Below are 17,494 nucleotides of genomic sequence, written 5' to 3' on the forward strand. Positions count from 1 at the left end.
TTCCACCTCTCTTGATGGATATGTCAATTTTTCCTTTAGGAGCATATATTCCTGATCACCTCATTTATTCTCTTTCTGCATCGGTTACCACTGATGAGATTAAGAAAGATGTGTTCTATGGTTCTCCTACTTCCTCCCTTGGTCCGGATGGATTCAATTTTCACTTTTATAGATCTGGATTGTATATCATTGGACCTTTGCTCATTAAAGCTGTTAGCTCTTTCTTTACCAAAGGTTACATGCCGAGAGGGGTAAAATCCATTGCACTTGCTCTTATTCCTAAACATAAGCATGCTTCTAGTATTTCTGACTTTAGACTCATTGCTCTGTGTAATGTTCTTTATAAATGTATAGCTAAGATTTTAGCTAATAGACTTGCTCCTATCATGCCTATTATTATGAAAGCCAATCAATCGGGATTTATTAAATCCAGAATCTCTACTGATAATATCCTGTTGGCAAAAGAAATCCTCACCTACAGTAATAGAAATGGCACTAATATCTTTTGTGCTAAACTTGATATTCAAAAAACTTTTGATATGGTTTATAGAGAATTTTTAATTGCAAGGCTTATGCAAAAAGGCTTGTCTCAATGATTTGTAAGTTGGATTAAATCTTGCATTTATGATGTTAACTTCTCTATTATTCTTAATGGGGCTTTGGAGGGATTTTTTCCCTCTACGACGGGCTTGAGGCAAGGTTGCCCTCTCAGCCCTCCTCTCTTATGTCTGGTTATGGATGCATTTTCCACTTTGTTGGATGAAAGTGGTTTTAAAGGCTTCTTTATGGATGGTTTTAGCATCTCTCATCTACTCTATGCTGATGATGTTTTGGTTTTTGATAAAGAAGTATTAATAATTGTCACATTTTGTCTAAAGTTCTCAATAACTTTGCTAATGCCTCAGGTTTGCATATCAATTTGGATAAGAGTTCTATTGTGTTTCCCAAGTGCTTGAAAAACAAGAATACTATTTGTGATGCTTTAGGTATCCATAATATCAGTGACAAAATTATCTACTTAGGTATCCCTCTATCTTTTGATGTTCTAAAGATTGTTGATTTCAAGCCTTTGATGGATTCTATTACAAAAAAAATGTCTGGTTGGAGGGCAAATCTTCTTTCTTTTGTTGGCAGGTTATAATTTTTAAAATTCATCATGATTAACTCTATTGCCTATTGGATTAGGGGATCCATTATACCCAAAATGGTTTTGAAATTCTTTAAGAAGATATCATCTAAGTTTCTTCTTACTGGTGAGTTGGATGACAGAAAAAAGATCCATATGATTTCTTGGGACAGAATCTGTAAACCCAAGGCATGCGGTGGTTTAGGTATTCCTTCTCTGAACTCTTTGCAGTTTGCTTTTAATTGCTCTATTATTGAGAGAATGTATAACTGCTCTAGTTTTTTATCTACTTGGCTTATTTATACATATAAGTCTCCTTGGCGTCCCCCTTTCTATAGGGACTCTAAATTTTGGAAGGCAGTATGTGTTACTGCCCAGGCTTCTAAATCCTACTTTAAATTTATAATTTCTGCTTCTACCCCCATTTCGCTGCAATGGGATCATTGGTGTAATCATGCCTTACTCTCTGATATTCCTGAAGGTTTTTGTTTTTAAACATTACTTGTGCGTGTACTCCTCTCAAAGACTTTATATCTGGTAATGACTGGACTCTCCCTGAATCCCTCCCTCCTACTTTAAAGAATTACATTTCTAATATCAGTATCCACGATATTTCTGTCCCTTGCTTAGTATGGGACAATAAGGCGGCTGGCCTGTTTAGAGAGTATATTGCTGGTTTCTACTCTCTGGAAGCTACTTTTTCTTGAGCAAAATTGATATGACATAAAAAATCTGTATTAAGATTTTCGGTTTATACATGGATGGCTGTGGTGGGTGATTTGAAAACTGCTGATGAGCTTCTAAAAAGAAACATCTCTGTCCCTTCTACTTGTGGTTTATGTCACTCGGCTCCAGAATCAACCTCTCACTTGTTTTTTGAGTGTCCCTATTATTTTTTCTGTTGCCTTCGTGGATGACGCTATATTTCGATTGGCTTTGCCTGTGGGTATTGCCTTAGACTATGATGTACCCAAATGCAGGCTCCCCGTGGACAGCCTTTGGGGCAACCAGGGGCTCTCAACACTCAAGCTACTTTTCTGAGTCCAGGCATTGTGGGATCCGATCTTTTTGTACTCTCACCTCTTATTGTTGTTTTGTCTTTTTGCTGTACATATGTCAAATTCAAAGAATGCAATTTTTGTTTTTTTGGGCTTCTCCAAGCCAGTCTCTTTTTATTTGAGGCTTTAGACCTTTATTTTTACATGTAACCTCTGCTGATTAATATATGGGCTTTGCCCAAATTTTCCCAAAAAAAAAAAAAGAATACCCCATGTGAAAAGAAATATTTATTCTTGAAGGCCTTTTGTCAAACACCTTTGCACATACACATTATTTAATTCTAAAAAAAAGATTTCGTAAGACTCAAATGATAAGTTTTAATCTCATAATTTTAATAACAATTCTTTAATTAGTTAATTAATTAAAAAACCACCAAATTATAAATATTAAAAAGTTATTTACCAATAAAAACTGTAATTAAGCTGCTAAACAATATTAATTAAGCATAGATCAACCTAAATGACATCTTATATATCTGAACTTACGTACCGACCCATTCAGACTGTTCAGTCCTTGTCAACTAATTAATTATCTATTAGCTAATTAATTAATAGTTAATTACTTTTAGTCGCGGGAAAGCCAGGGATTAGCTCTAATGCCCTGCGCACGGGCAGGCGGAACAGACCTGTATTAGTTAGCAGAAGTGATAGAGATTAGATTAAGATTAAAACAGATAAGACATAATTAGTCTTAAAAGTCATAATTAGCCGTAACAAAAACTCTCCCTCCTCGCTTACGTCACCCATAAAGGCATTTAAGCTGCGGCGGACTGCTTCAGAGTTCAGAGCTTCTCTCTCTTTCTCTCTCTATCTCCAACTTGTTTTTTTTATATGTTCGGCTTTCTCCGAAATCCAGCAGAAAAACCCTCCTCACTCGTTAAGTGGCAGCTCTGTCTCTGTGTCTCTCTCTCGCGGTCGATCGAGCTGGGATTCTTCTCTGCTAGTGCTGAAACCCTAGCTCTCTTCTTCTTTCGTTTGGTGGAGGAGTCGGAAGAGAGGAGGGAGGTGCGTCATTTCCCGCTTTTGTTGAGAGGGGATCTGTGGTATCAGGTCGTGTAAGTGAATGCGCTGCTAAGAATGGCGACGCGCGACCGACCGCCAAGGCGGGCCAGGCCTGGGCCGTGGCCGCCGGCTGGGGGGGCCGCTGCAGGACCCACGGAGGGCGTGCCGCCTCCGCTGTCGTGGGCGAAGAGGACGGGATTTAAGGGTAGGGTGTCCGGGGAGTCCAATGCGAGTAGTTCTGGTCAGATTGCGCTCCCCAAACCGAAGGAGGCGGAATCTAACGTGGATCTCGAGTCTGGGAAAAGCCACGTGCTTCCTACTCCACCGGTGCTTCCGAGTCTGCCGGTCGGCGCTCCGGCTGTGACGAATGGGCAGCAAGTGCCGGTGCCGGTGGATCCGATGGCGAGGAAGAGGAGGGATTCCGATGGAGGTGGGGCTGGTCAGGGGCAGAAGGTCGTTGGCGCGGGGCAGAACGGACAGCATCGGTCGGAACCACCGGTTCTGCCGAAGCAAAGGAGGGAGGAAGAGGCGAATGCATTGCCTCCGGTTCGTGAGGATGACAATGGGGTTGCCTCGCGGCAGTCGCACATAAAGTATGAGCTGAGAGAGACACCTGGCCTTGGTGAGGACTGCTGTTGTTAAAAGATGGTAATGATTTATGTTTCTTTCTTTCATTGCTGATTTCTTTGCCTCTCCTTCGGATATTCAGTTCCGATCGTGCTTTATGGTATTCAGCACTACCTCTCTATTCTGGGTTCGTTGGTTTTGATACCTTTAGTTATTGTTCCAGCAATGGGTGGAACCTCTGTGAGTGCTCAACTCTTACCCCTTTTTCGGTAATGATAATGGTGATTATTTCGTTTGTTTAGAAAATGGTATTGTCACAGGAAGATACGGCAGCTGTAGTTTCCACTGTGCTATTCATTTCAGGAGTGACTACATTGCTTCACACATTCTTTGGTACGAGGTTGCCGCTTATACAAGGCCCGTCTTTCGTATATCTGGCTCCGGCACTGGCGATCATTAACTCTCCTGAGTTTCAGGGTTTGAATGGGAATGTAAGCCCTTCACATTTGTCCTCTTAATTGTGTTTTGTCTTTATGTGTTTAAATTGTAGAATTATCTTTTTCCAGTGGGAACATTAATCGGAGCAATTCAGATTCATCGAAGCTATGTTAATCTTTGTGGCATAATCATGTCCATGATATTTCCTTCTATGTTGAACGTCTTGCAATTTATAGTAGCTGCAGTGCGAATCGGCATATATAAAAGTATTATCTTTTCTGACGAGATGCTTGATGCGAATCTATTTTGTTTTACCTGCTACAGAACTTTAAGCACATAATGAAGGAGCTGCAGGGAGCTTTTATCATGTCCTCAGCTTTTCAAGCCATATTGGGATACAGCGGTTTGATGTCATTGTTTTTAAGGTGCGCTAATAATTGGCTGTGTTCTGCGATAATGTTTTTTTATTTTTCATGATTTTTTCTGCTTTCCATTTTCCAAGTTCATGCTCTCATTTGAATGAATTACAGTTTTTGCACTAAATATGCTGCCATACCAATTCTATTCTTAATTTTGGTGCTGATCAAAGGTGCATGTTTTATGTTTTCTTAATAGCTATCACGTATCAAAACATTTTTCATACTTCACGCTTCATTATATTAACAGGGTGATTAGTTTGTGATGACTTTTGATTTTATGCAATACTTTATTGATTCTTAGTTATTAATGATTCTATTTGTAGACAAATAGAGAGGGGGATGTGTAATGCCGACCCCATGTAGTTGGGATAAATCTAATGATGAAGATGGCTATGTGATTTCATTGATGCAATATTCTCCTATTTGTGCTAGTTGCATCTTTGACATTGTTAAGGTTGGACTGAGATAGTTTGCCGAAAGTTTATCTTTTTAATAAGTTTACTTAGTAAAAGATATCTCTCCATGGTAATCATTTTCAAGATAAGATGAAATAGAATCATTTTTTAGGTGGCAACCATGCAGTTTTTTTTTGGATTAGGAGATTCAGGAAGTTTGCAAGACGTTGTACCTTGGTGCATGCTTTTTGCCCTGCCTCCCCCGCGCCCAAGCTAGCCTGCCTCACCCGTGCTTGAGCTCGTCTGCCAAGCTCGCGCCTACGCTTGCCTGCCTGACTCCCTAGCCCTGCCCATGCTTGCCTGCCTCACCCTGGGTCCAAGCTCGTTTGCCTAGCCCGTGCCGTTGCTCGCCTGCCTAGCTGCCTCGCCCGCGGCCTGCCTGCCTTGTCCGCAGAGCTGCACTCGCACTCTGCCTGGGCTCGCTGGCACTCACGCTCGCACCCTACCCCGCTCGCACCCTACCTACACTTACGCTCACTTGCATCCGAGTCCGCCATTGGTCGGCTTGACCTAGGATTTTGGCGGGTCATGTCCGGGTTGAGATTTCTGACCAATTTGCAAAAACGGATCGGGTTTGTGTCGTGCCAAATAACCGCCGGTCAATATCAGGTTCGACCCGCACCTGACCCGCAACCCATTTTTGACACCCCTAATTATTAGTAGAATTCAAGTTGGATGGTTGAAGTGAAGGAATGCATCAGGTTTGTTGTGTGATATAAAAGTCCCTTTCAAACTTAGGGGAAAATTCTATAAGATGGTGGTGAGACCTGCAATGCTTTATCATGCAGAATGTTGACTATTAAAAGAGAAGCATAATATAAAGTTAAGTGTTACAGAGGATGCTTAGGTGGATGAGTGGCTTTACTCTTAGAGACGGGATACAAAATGAGCATATATGTGAAACAGTTGAGTAGCTCAATTGAAAGATAAGATTAGAGGGAGTTGCCTTAGATGGTTTGGTCACATAAAATGGCGGCTTTTTGATGACCTGGTTAGGAAAGTAGATGTATTAGATTTGACTTATGTTAAGAAAGGTAGAGGTGACCTAAAAAGTCTTTGTTAGAAAATATTAGAAATGCCCTTTTTTATTAGGTTTAAATGAGAATTTAACTCTTAACAGGACACAATGGAGAAAAAAAGATTCATGTAGCCGACCCCACATAGTTGGATAAAGGCTTGATGTTATTGCAGTTGTTGTTGAGATTCAGGAAGTTTAAACATATTTCATATGGTAATTCAGGCAATAAATGAACTATTTTTTATCTCTAATTCATAATTTTTAAGATGATACATAGGTACTAAGCTTGCATAATACAAATAAGGTGGCATTTCTAGGGTAATCCTGCCCTAATCTGATTAGAGATTTGGTTAGTTGCATATTTTAGCATATCACATTGTAAACCAGATGACTTCTAGTATATCAGGGTATACCTAGGGTGAAATGTTGTTATTTCTTCTCTTTTTTGTTCTAAGTTCTACTTCTCTACATGTTAATCACGAATCATATATGATATTATGTTTTGTATGCTATGTAGAATCTATAGTTTTGGTAGGAATGTTATTATATACTGACTTGGATGGTCAAATACCTAAGTATTGCTAATTTTTAAGTGCATATGTGTGCTTGCATGTTTGGGCATGCTCACATGAGTGCTTGTGGATTGATGCAGTCGAGCCCCTCGGTTTCCTGATGGCCCTTCAATTTTCCCTCCTAGCTCATTGTTTTCCCGCTGAATTTCGTGTTTCCCTGCTGTTGGCCCTTCGATTTCCCTACTGGTTCTCATATTCCCTATTGGCTCAGATTCCCTGCTGTCTCGGTTTCCTTGCTATTGACTTCTCGTCTTTTGCTCATTGCTAATTCCTATAAATGATGTTTTGATTTCCCTTCATGGTGGTTATTTTGGGTGTAATTTATTGGCTGGTTGGGTGACTCATTTAAGAGAGCATTTAATGTCTTTTCCCCCTTCCTCTCCCATATAAAGTGACTGATTTCCTTTGTGAAATAGAGAATTTTTTTTTGGAATTTGATCATTCAAAACCCATGGGTTTTTTCTAGATTGTAAGCTATCTTCTTTTCCCTATCCTTCTTATATTTCACCTCAGACCCTATCTATTTTTCTCTCCACGGTTCCCATTCTACCTTTATCTTTCTTCTCGAAACTTTGATTAGTCATAAGTTGTGCCGTGTCCAGGTTTTTATTATAAGTTGTAAGTATTGTTGTGTCTTGTTCTATTATAAGTTGTAAGTGGTGTTAGTACTGTTTTATTGTTGTGTTTGTTTATGTTATTTAAGGTTTATGTGAATGAGAAAGTAAGTGTGTTTTAATTTGCATTCCTAGAGCAAAGTTTATTTTTAGGTTGCATCAATTTGGTATCAGAGCAATAGATTGTCATGTGAGTATTCCTTTCACTTTAAAATTAAAAAAAAAATCAAAACAGTCAACAAACCAAAGTTCCAATTCAAGAAAAAGATCTATTATAAAAAAGAATGAATTCAAAACATCGGGAAAGCACATCCATTTAATCTGACAAACCAAACCAGTGTGTTACTGAGGCATTCTCATCAGGAGATGAGATTCTTCCACCCGGGGAGAATTGATGCATTCAAGCTTTTCGGTTTACTGATGGCCATTCAGTTTTCTCTCTTGCCTCACTATTTTCTTGCTGGATTTCAGGTTTCCCTGCTGCTGGCCCTTCGGTTTCCCTGTTGGTTTTCTAATTCCTTGTTGTCTCAGATTCCCTACTGTCTCGATTTCCTTGCTGCTCGTCTTTTGCTACTTTTTGATTCCTATAAATGATGTGTGACTTCCCTTCATGGTGGCTATTTTGGGTGTAATTTATTGGCCGGTTGGGTGTCTCATTGAAGAGAGCATTTAATGCTGTTTTTCCCTTCCTCTCTAATATAAAGTGGCTGATTTCTTTTGTGAAAAAGAGACTTTAAAGAATTTTTGGAATGTGATCATTCAAAACCCGCGGGTTTTTTCTAGCTTGCGAGCCATCTTCTTCTCCCTAGCCTTATATTTCGTCTCAGACTTCTATTTATTCTTCTCTCCACGGTTCTCATTCTACCTGTATCTTTCTTCTTTAAAACTATTGTATTTTTTTAAGTTGTGGCATGTCTTGTTCTATTATAAATTGTAAATAGTATGGTGTTGTGTTTTGTTCCTTGTTGTGTTTGTTTAAGCTATTGTGGGATGTAATAGTATTATTTGTTCTATCTATGTTTGTTTATTTTTATGGAAAGGAAGCCTTTTGTTTGCAATCTTAGTTATTTTTAGATTGCATCATGGATTCTAGCATAAATTGACTCATACATTGCTTATCATCCATGCAAACATATTCATTTATGCCATCATGACTGCTGCCTCATGCATGCATTGGTATAAATAAATACATTTGTATGTGTATGAAAATATATATGTATATACTACATATATTTTGGTTGTGTAGTTTAATTTGTTTCAAAAATGACCTTTTTTTTAACCGAACCAGAGTGAACCAAGCCACTAAACCGAAAAATTAAAGAAAATTTATCAGTGCAACCAAATAGATGTTTTGTTTAAGAGTTTGTTGGTTTGAGAACTTAAACATAGTTTGGGATGGTTCAGTTTCAATTTTTGATTATCAAATTTATATGATTTTTTTTAACTGTATTTTTTTTCTTTGGTTTGTTGATAGTGATTTCAAATAACTTCTCTTAATCAATTATACAATATAAAATACAGGGTTCATGTCACCTTGAAAAAATACTTGTGTATGATGCAATTTGGAGAAAAAAAGGATTAAAATGGTCCCTTGATTCTTTATGAAGGACCAATATAGTTCTCAACTATAACAAAGGACCATTTTGGTCCTTTAATATATAGTTGGGGGCTATTTTGATCTTTCATAATGAGTCAATGGATCATTTTGGTTCTTTTCTTTGCAAATTTGTGTGTAGGTGCCAACACAATTCAGCTTCATTCTATGTTGACCACTATTTGAAACCAAACCATAGTGAGCTAAACTATTTGATTGCAATTCAAATTTAAATTAGCTACAGATTAAGCCAAATTGATGGTTTGGTCTAATTTTATAGATTTCCATTCGATGGCATAACTTTTATTTATTATGCATTGGAGTTGTTTAGTTTTGCTTAATTTGATTTGCATGTTTTTGTTAAATTCCATTTCAACCATCCAATATAAATATTCTCATGAACTTGATAGGCCGGTTTAGTTTGAACCGGCCCAGCCGGCCCAAAGAGGGCCGGCTCTTGTATACAGGAGGGTGGTTTGTCCGCCCCCTTATTGCCGCAAATCCTAGTGGGGTCTACTAGGAAGCAAATTAAGGAAGAAGAGGGGGTGGCTAGAGTTGGATAGAATTTTTGAATGTTTTGAATTCATGTATTAAATAGGAAGAGATGTTTAGGGTTAGGGTTATGCTTAATTATTGTGTTCTCTTGGAGTTTCTTCTTGGTGTCTTGATCTCTAGGTTCATCTAGAGATTGGGAGAAAACGATCATCCTCTCAAATTAAGGATCATTTGTATCTTTGCTTTGTTTCCAACTATTGATTTGATTCCTACAATAAAATATATTGCTTTTTATTGTTTTCATTGGAATTGTTGAGTTTTTTTTTTCGTTGTTTTTATCGATCTTGTTAGGGTTTACTTGAAATATTCAAGTATTTCCTATCAGATTGGTATCAGAGCATATTTTGGGATCATCGTGGGCTACTTTTTTGAAAATTCAGTGGCGGTGTTTGTGATCGGATGACAGTTTCTTGTTGAATTTTGAATCAATATCCAGATTTTTTTATGGTGGCAAAAAAGGTAGATGCTTTGGAGGAATGCTTTGAAGGGGATATGAGTCAAATAAAAGCCACGATGGCATATTGAATCTCCTTCGTAGAAGACAAGGTTTTGTCCGTGGAAGACAAGGTTTTGTCCGTGGAAGACAAGGTTTTGTTCATGGAAGACAATTACCGATCTTCATGCGATGGTGAAGAAGTTATTAAAAAATCAAATTCAAATGGCGGCATCGAAGGAAAAAGGATCCATGGAAAGAACTACGAATTCTGATTTTCGTAGGAGGGATGATGATGTGGAAATCATGGAGGAAAGATGTGGAAATCATGGAGGAAAGAGGTGGAAGGTATGGAGGATGCATGGGTATGAGGGGCATGAATCATGGAGTGCTGGTTAGGAAAGAAAAGAAGGGGAAATATGGAAGAAAGGGTGTTGATTTTGAAGAAAAGTGATGTGAAATGTAATGCATGGAAACAAGAACTGCTTGGGGATTTTAATATAAGAATGTTAAAGCTTTGCTAGTTATAGAATTAATACTTACCCAAGTTAGGTTTTCGGAATTATCAAGTCGAAATTAAGTAAGGCATGTGGTTACAACTAGATTAACAGGACAATATCAAATTGACAACATAGAATTAGATAGTAATGTTATGGAGAGAAACAATAATCCACAATTAACAAATAGAACTTTTCACCTTGGGTCTCTCACTCACTCTCTTGTTGGTGGCACTTTTAATGGAGGAAGATTGAGAGCAACCAAGCGATACCACTAGGAGACAAATGGCGCACAAAGTGTAGTCTGTTGGAGTGGTAGCCGGTGGCGGGTAGTACATGGGATGACTCGTGAGCATCCAACGTCTTATCCTTTCTTCCTTGATCATCAAAGACGAAGCCGTGGTCGATGTTGGGATCGGCCGTCCATGGATGTGGAGAACTCTCTTCTTGAGCCCTTGAGCCGACCACTTGTCGAAGAAAAAGCGGAGAAGAGGGGGGGGGGGAGTCGGCTATGGTGGGGGCTAAGAGGCAAATGCAAGAAATCTGAAATAAAATTCAGATTTTAGTGGTTTAGGAGAGGGATTTAATTTGAATTTCAAATTAATTCAAGGAGGGGGAGAGGGGCGGCAATAGGGAGAAGATTTGGGCTGAATTTGTGGAGCCATTAAGGTGATTAGGAGAGAGAGAGAGGAGGCCATTAAGGGGCCGGCCTTGTAGGAGGTGAGGTGGCGTTGAGGTTTTAAGTTGGTGGGGAGCACTAGTCTTAATTTCAGGATTTTAATAAAATCTGAAATTAAAACTTCAGTTTTTAATTGGGAAGAGATTCCTAAATTAAAGACATTCAATTAGATTGATTTCGAATTTCAAATTCGAAATTTAAAATCTAATTAAATTTAGGGCATGATTTGGGAAAACCATTTAGGAAATAATTAATGGCTCAAGAAGCCCCAGAATTTCATATTTGAAATTCAAAGGAGGGGGGGGGGGGGGAGGGGGGGGGGGGGGGAGGAGGCGGCGGCATGAGGAAAGTGGGCCAGCCAGCCACAAATACTTCAACCCAAATTTCCGAGCCGATGAAGGGATAGAAAAAAAGAACTAAAAGGAAAATAATAGAACAAGGAAACCTAGAACTCACAAAGAGATTTAGCTTCTCCTACGAACTCACTAAGAGATCGAGGAGGTTTGCACTCACAAAGAGAACAAGAAATGTAAACTTTCATTCATCAATCATCCCCCTTACAATAAGAAAATGGCCATATATATAGGCCTCACAATGACAAAGAAAACAAAAGACTAAAATGCCCCTTGGGCTACAATAGTGACCAAATACCAATAAGGGCAAAAGCGGAAAAACTGAAAAATAAAATAAACTACTAAATAAAATGACTCAAAATAAAACTCATGATCGTGGCCGTTGATCTCCGGCGTCTCCTGATGGTTCATGGGGCGAAATTGCTTACGATGTTCTCATCATTTTCTCCTCAGGTGGGAGAAAACTCGACCCCGTCGAGTAATTATCTATAGAGCTCTCGTACTACTCTAGTAAGTCGGGGTCCACTCGCTGCAGCTCATCTCGATCAACCCATGTGTTCTCCGTCTTCGGTTTCCTTGCCCACTAAACTAGATACCTTTGTTGACCATCATCTCTAGTGGAAATTTGAGTTCATCACTATGTATTGTCTCAATCATCTCTGTATTGGATAAATTAGTCAATTTTGGGAGTGGAGTTAGGCTGGGGTTCTCACCAGGTGGGTTCACACAAGGCTCATTATTTCGTGGAATAGGAGGGTTACACTCTGGACCTCCAAAGGTTACAAGGTCTTCGATGTTAACATAGGATTAATGTTAAAAAACTTCAAGAAGGTCTGTCACGTAAGCATATACTTAATTTTGCTGTTATTTGAAAGGTCCAATGCTTTTAGCATATAACTTTTATAACGGTCCCTTGTGGGAACAGCTCCGGACAAATCAACATTACAAAATCTCTAATATCAAATTCTTTGAACCGTCTCTTGGAGATCGGCAGTAAGTTTATAACCGGCATTGCTTTGGTTATTCTTTTTATTAATATCCTTACGCAGTTCTTGAAGATGATATGCCAATGTGGATGCAAGAGAATCAGTGTGTATGATGACTGACAAGAATCATGAGCTTACAAACTAAAGTTTTAAACATAGACAAATTAGGATGACAACGGACTACAACACACACACGAAATACTAACTCACACGAACACGTAGCTATGACAGGTGGACGAGTCACAAAGAGGGGTCTAAAGTGTTCGGTCTAATGGAACGGGTGTAGGGGGAGTAATGAAGACATCCTTAGCTAAAAGGGCATCTCCATAGGGCGTCTTAGCTCGAGTCACAGACAGTCTCCTAGCGACGGTAGGGTAATCTATCATAGTCATCCAATTAGGAGAGAGAATTTCTTACTAGGGAATGACAAGGATATCAAGGGCATAATGTAGGAATCAGGAATATGATAATACAATGGGTCATGACTTACTACCATAGTAGGATAACCCAAAGAGTGACTAGCGGGTATGAGACTCAAGAGATGGGGTAGGGTATCCCTAACAGAATTGGGCACAATAGTTAGAAATGTGACCTGAAAGTATGGGCTACGACTCTCTCTAACACTAGTCCGGTGATATAAGTCCAATCAAGAGAGGTATACTCAGTCAAATGCACATCTAAAGGAGCAACTCCTAGGATAGACTCCAATAAGACAAGAGGATGTTTAGGGTTCAACATCGGCTCAGAATCTTTCAGATTCAAATTACTATCTTCCAAGCTCATATTACTATCCTCAAAAGGGTCAGTTTGGTTATAACCCATATCACTAAATCTGGGGTCACTTAAATCATGGTTTAATTCAGGTAGTAACTTCAATCTCTTCATTTCAACTTTGAAATTATCTACATTGCCATCAGAATTATTCAAAATTAAATCAAAATTATTTGGAGTCATCTCAGTAGATGCTACAACTAAATCAGGATCTTCCAATTTAAATTCAAAGTGTTAGAAGTCCGATTGGCTTCTTTCGAGATCATATTACTATCATTCAGGTATACTTTGTCCAAAGACTTGTCCTCGAGGAGACTAGGATCGGGGTGGGTTAAGGTGTCGACGTTTAAAGGTTCTAGCTTTCCTAGCTCAGGGTTTAAGTCATTCTGGGAGTCTGATTCAATCTCTTTTGTTCCATCCTCAAAGAATTCTTCGTTATTAGTGATATCACTAGCATCCACGAAATGGATGCACTCAGTCTCAGGTTCAGGGAACCTTTTCTTCTTAATGTATTCCTTTATTACAATCATACCTGCAGGGTCAAGGAATAGGGAGTCTAAAGGTTGAATGGGTTGGCTAGAAGTGGGTCTAAGTGGGAGCCATAAGAGATTGAACTATCAGAAGACCCAATAGAGGATCGGCCATTAAAGTTAGGTGAAACCTACAGGGGGGACAACAACCCTGTCGTTACTAAAAGGATGGGTGGTCTCGACCCAGTAATGTCTACGGTTTGTTCAACAGAAGAGGTGGGGCGGGGCTCTAGATGGTGGTCATTGGTAAAGGGTCGGTATTTTGAATTAAGATCTCGCCTCATGTCTTTCCAAGTAGGGTACTCACCGCGAGACTCTTTATGACTTCCAATCTTGCCCAAAATTGAAGAGCTCGACCTTTTAGGTGAGATTTAGCGATGCTAACTTGGTGGGATTCAGGGATATGACATGATTCAAAATATGTCATTCTAGTTGTCTAACCCATTCCTAAAAGTAAGTAAGGGTCCGAGGAACCATCAAAGGTGGGTAGACGGTAAGGTGACTCAAAGTGAGGTCGTTGTGATTAAACTCGGGTCTAGGTTTGAAAAAGTAGAGTGAGACACATAATTCGAGTGGGGATAGTCAACAGGTTTCTCCGTCATAATTCTAGTCATATTGCCATAGGTTACGATGTCATCTAAACTCTTTTGGTCTTATCGGTCCCATGGGTAAGTGTCAAGTGAAATCTAGAGAAGATTGGGGTGCAAGGTATCATACTCTACAAAGAAAAACCCATTTCCACTTGCTATATGGCGCTGAAAAATTACTGGACAACAATCTAAAAAGATGGACGAAGTTATCTAAGCAGTTTGATGGATCTAGGGTGTGGAACAACAAGTTATCACAACTTTAATGTCACTAAATGTCACTAAACAGTGCAGGAATGATGGATAGCAAACTACCAGCAGTTTGTTTATTGTCTAGTAGTTAGAAGTTGGGAGTGTTACAGCAATATAACACAAACTTAGACTCAATTAAAGTGCTGTTATTTCAGGACAGCAGGTTTTATGGCTAGAGCTAAGCAACCTAATCAATTAGAGGTATTGTAGTGACAAGATGGCCCAACATGAATTAAGCTGCTACACTGATGAAACCATGCAGAAATTTTCTGGACAGCAAAGTAAAACAGGGAATTGAAAAATTAGGCAAAGATGGCATGCAACAGTGCACAAAAGGTTACAGACTCCTAGGAACTTCTAGCACATGTAGCATTGCACCATGCTTTGATATAAGATGATGTGAAAACGTAATGCATGAAACAAGAACTGCTTGGGGATTTTAATATAAAAATGTTAAAGCTTGCTAGTTAAGAATTGATAACTTACCCAAGTTAGGTTTTCGGAATTATCAAGTTGGAAATTAAGTAAGGCATGTGGTTACAACTAGATTAAACGGGGACATGATCAAATTGACAACATAAAATTGAGATAGTAATGTTATGGAGAGAACAATAATCCACAATTAACAAATAGAATTTTTCACCTGAGTCTCTCTACTCACTCTCTTCGTTGGTGGACTTTTAATGGAGAAGAGATTGAGAGCAACCGAGCGATGCTACTAGGAGACAAATGGCACACAAAGTGTAGTCGTTGGAGTGGTAGCCGGTGGCGGTAGTACATGGATGACTCGTGAGCATCCAACATCTTATCCTTTCTTCCTTGATCATCAAAGACGAAGCCGTGGTCGATTTGGATCGGTCGTCCAATGGATGTGGAGAACTCTCTTCTTGAGCCCTTGAGCCGACCACTTGTCGAAGCAAAAGCGGAGAAGGGGGGGGGGGGTCGGCTATGGTGGGGGCTAAGAGGAAAATGCAGAAATTGAAATAAATCAGATTTTAGTGGTTTAGGAGAGGGATTTTAATTTGAATTTCAAATTAATTCTAGGAGGGGGAGAGGGGTGGCAATGGGAGAAGATTTGGGCTGAATTGTGGACTATTAAGGTGATTAGGAGAGAGAGAGGAGGCCATTAAGTGGGCCGGCCATGTAGGAGGTGAGGTTGGCGTGAGGTTTTAAGTAGGTGGGGACACTAGTCTTAATTTCAGATTTTAATAAAATCTAAATTAAAACTCAGTTTTTAATTGGAAGAGATTCCTAAATTAAAAGACATTCAATTAGATTGATTTGAATTTCAAATTTGAAATTTAAAATCCAATTAAATTGAGGGCAATGATTTAGGGAAAACCATTTAGGAAGTAATTAAGATGGCTCAAGAAGGCCCAGAATTTCGATTTGAATTCAAAGGGGGGGGAAAGGAGGCGGCGACATGAGGAAATGGGCTGGCGGGCTAGGCTGGCCGGGGCTTGGACCGATCTGGGCAAGCTAGCAGGGGGGCGGCAGATGAGCGGGTAAAGGCACGGTAGAGAAAATTTTAAGGATCCGAGAATGAAATCAATTTCCACAATACTCAACCCAAATTTCCGAGCCGATGAAAGGATAAAAAAAGAACTAAAAGGAAAATAATAGACAACGGAAACCTAGAACTCACTAAAGAGATCTAGCTTCTCGTACGAACTCACTAAGAGATCGAGGAGTTTTGCAACTCACAAAGAGAATAAGAAATATAAACTTTCATTCATAATCATCCCCCTTACAATAAGAAAATGACTATTTATATAGGCCTCACAATGACAAAGAAAAACAAAGACTAAAATGCCCCTTGGCTACAATAGAGACAAATACCAATAAGGGCAAAAGCGGAAAAACTGAAAAATAAAATAAACTACTAATAAATGACTCAAAAAAAAACTCATGATCGTGCCGTCGATGCTCCGGCGTCTCCTGATGGTAACATGTGTCGAAATTGCTGACGATGTCCTCATCAAAAAAAGGAGGAGAAACGAAGAGGGGTTGTGTAATGAATGTAAGGAGGGAGATCGGGAGACTTGAGGAGGGCCAAACACTTTTGGGAAAGGGGAAATTATGAGGGATAAGGGGAAATAGGGGAGACTCAAAAGGTGGAAGTTGCAAATGTCCATTTTCAGAAGGAAGGGACGCACATGGGTGGATGTGCAAGTGGAGATGTATTCTCTCTCAATGTCGATGGATGAGAGAAATGATAGCAAGCAAGGCTATGTTAGAGGGAAAGACACTGTGTTCTGATATCAGTGGAAAGGGACCCAGAGGATGCCCATATGGGACTAAAGAGAGTTTCAAGGAGTGTCTTATAGAAACATTTTTGAACCAGTAGGGGAGGGACTTCTGATTAGCGTTCTTGCATTATACAGGATGGATCAGTAGCTAGACTCACCGGAGAGGTTTGGGCATTTGACTCAGCGGGTGGAGAGACTATGCAAGAACGGAGGGAAACTCATGAAGGGGCTTAAAGTCCGAATATCAGAGTTGCGGTGAGGTCCATGAGTCTCGTGACTGGGAGAGGCCATGTAATTGACCAGTGTCAGAGATCTTAGGTATACTAGAGAGGGGAGCCAAAGAGCTAGCTGTTCAGGTGGCTATAGGATAACCACTCACTCTTTTTACACCCAGGGCAAAAATACTAGCAAGTGTTTTCAGGAGACTATCCGGCGAAGTTTAGTATTAAGGATTTGAGGGGTGCGGGGAAAATTCAAGAGATGACGGAGAAGGAAATGCAGGAGAAGAGGGTGAAGGAGATTATGCTTCGGTGTTGATGAGAAGTTTACTCTAAGGCGCATTTTAGGGAATCGAACACTTCAGGTTCTCACCGTCTGTGATGATGAGGAACTGAGGAAGGTGAAGGGAGAGTAAGGAGAGAGTGAGGAGAGAGAGCACTAGATCTGATAGAAGTTTCCCTGAACTCTGTGGTACGCATTAGCATTCACATATCGATCATACCATGAAGTGAAGGAGAGA

The 17,494-nt window shown here is 39.7% G+C and overlaps 1 protein-coding gene across 1 annotated transcript; it reads left to right on the forward strand.

Moving 5' to 3' along the window:
• The first annotated feature begins 3,008 nt into the window (after positions 1-3,008).
• LOC110111220 (nucleobase-ascorbate transporter 12) lies at positions 3,009-10,250 on the forward strand. Its single transcript, XM_020842992.2, has 5 exons — positions 3,009-3,808; positions 3,896-3,993; positions 4,074-4,244; positions 4,516-4,616; positions 10,136-10,250. Exons 1-5 carry the CDS (start codon positions 3,262-3,264, stop codon positions 10,248-10,250), a joined length of 1,032 nt encoding a protein of 343 aa, XP_020698651.2. The 5' UTR covers positions 3,009-3,261.
• Positions 10,251-17,494: the final 7,244 nt, after the last annotated feature.

This window comes from Dendrobium catenatum, unplaced genomic scaffold, assembly GCF_001605985.2.
Source record: "Dendrobium catenatum unplaced genomic scaffold, ASM160598v2 fragScaff_scaffold_1175, whole genome shotgun sequence".
Lineage (NCBI taxonomy): Eukaryota > Viridiplantae > Streptophyta > Magnoliopsida > Asparagales > Orchidaceae > Dendrobium > Dendrobium catenatum.

Excerpts from the sequence above, each read along its gene's own strand:
- LOC110111220 (XM_020842992.2), top strand. The coding sequence starts at position 3,262 with ATGGCGACGCGCGACCGACCGCCAAGGCGGGCCAGGCCTGGGCCGTGG. Across the intron at positions 3,809-3,895 it reads GAGAGAGACACCTGGCCTTG|TTCCGATCGTGCTTTATGGT; the intron begins GTGAGGACTGCT and ends TCGGATATTCAG. Across the intron at positions 3,994-4,073 it reads CAGCAATGGGTGGAACCTCT|GAAGATACGGCAGCTGTAGT; the intron begins GTGAGTGCTCAA and ends GTATTGTCACAG.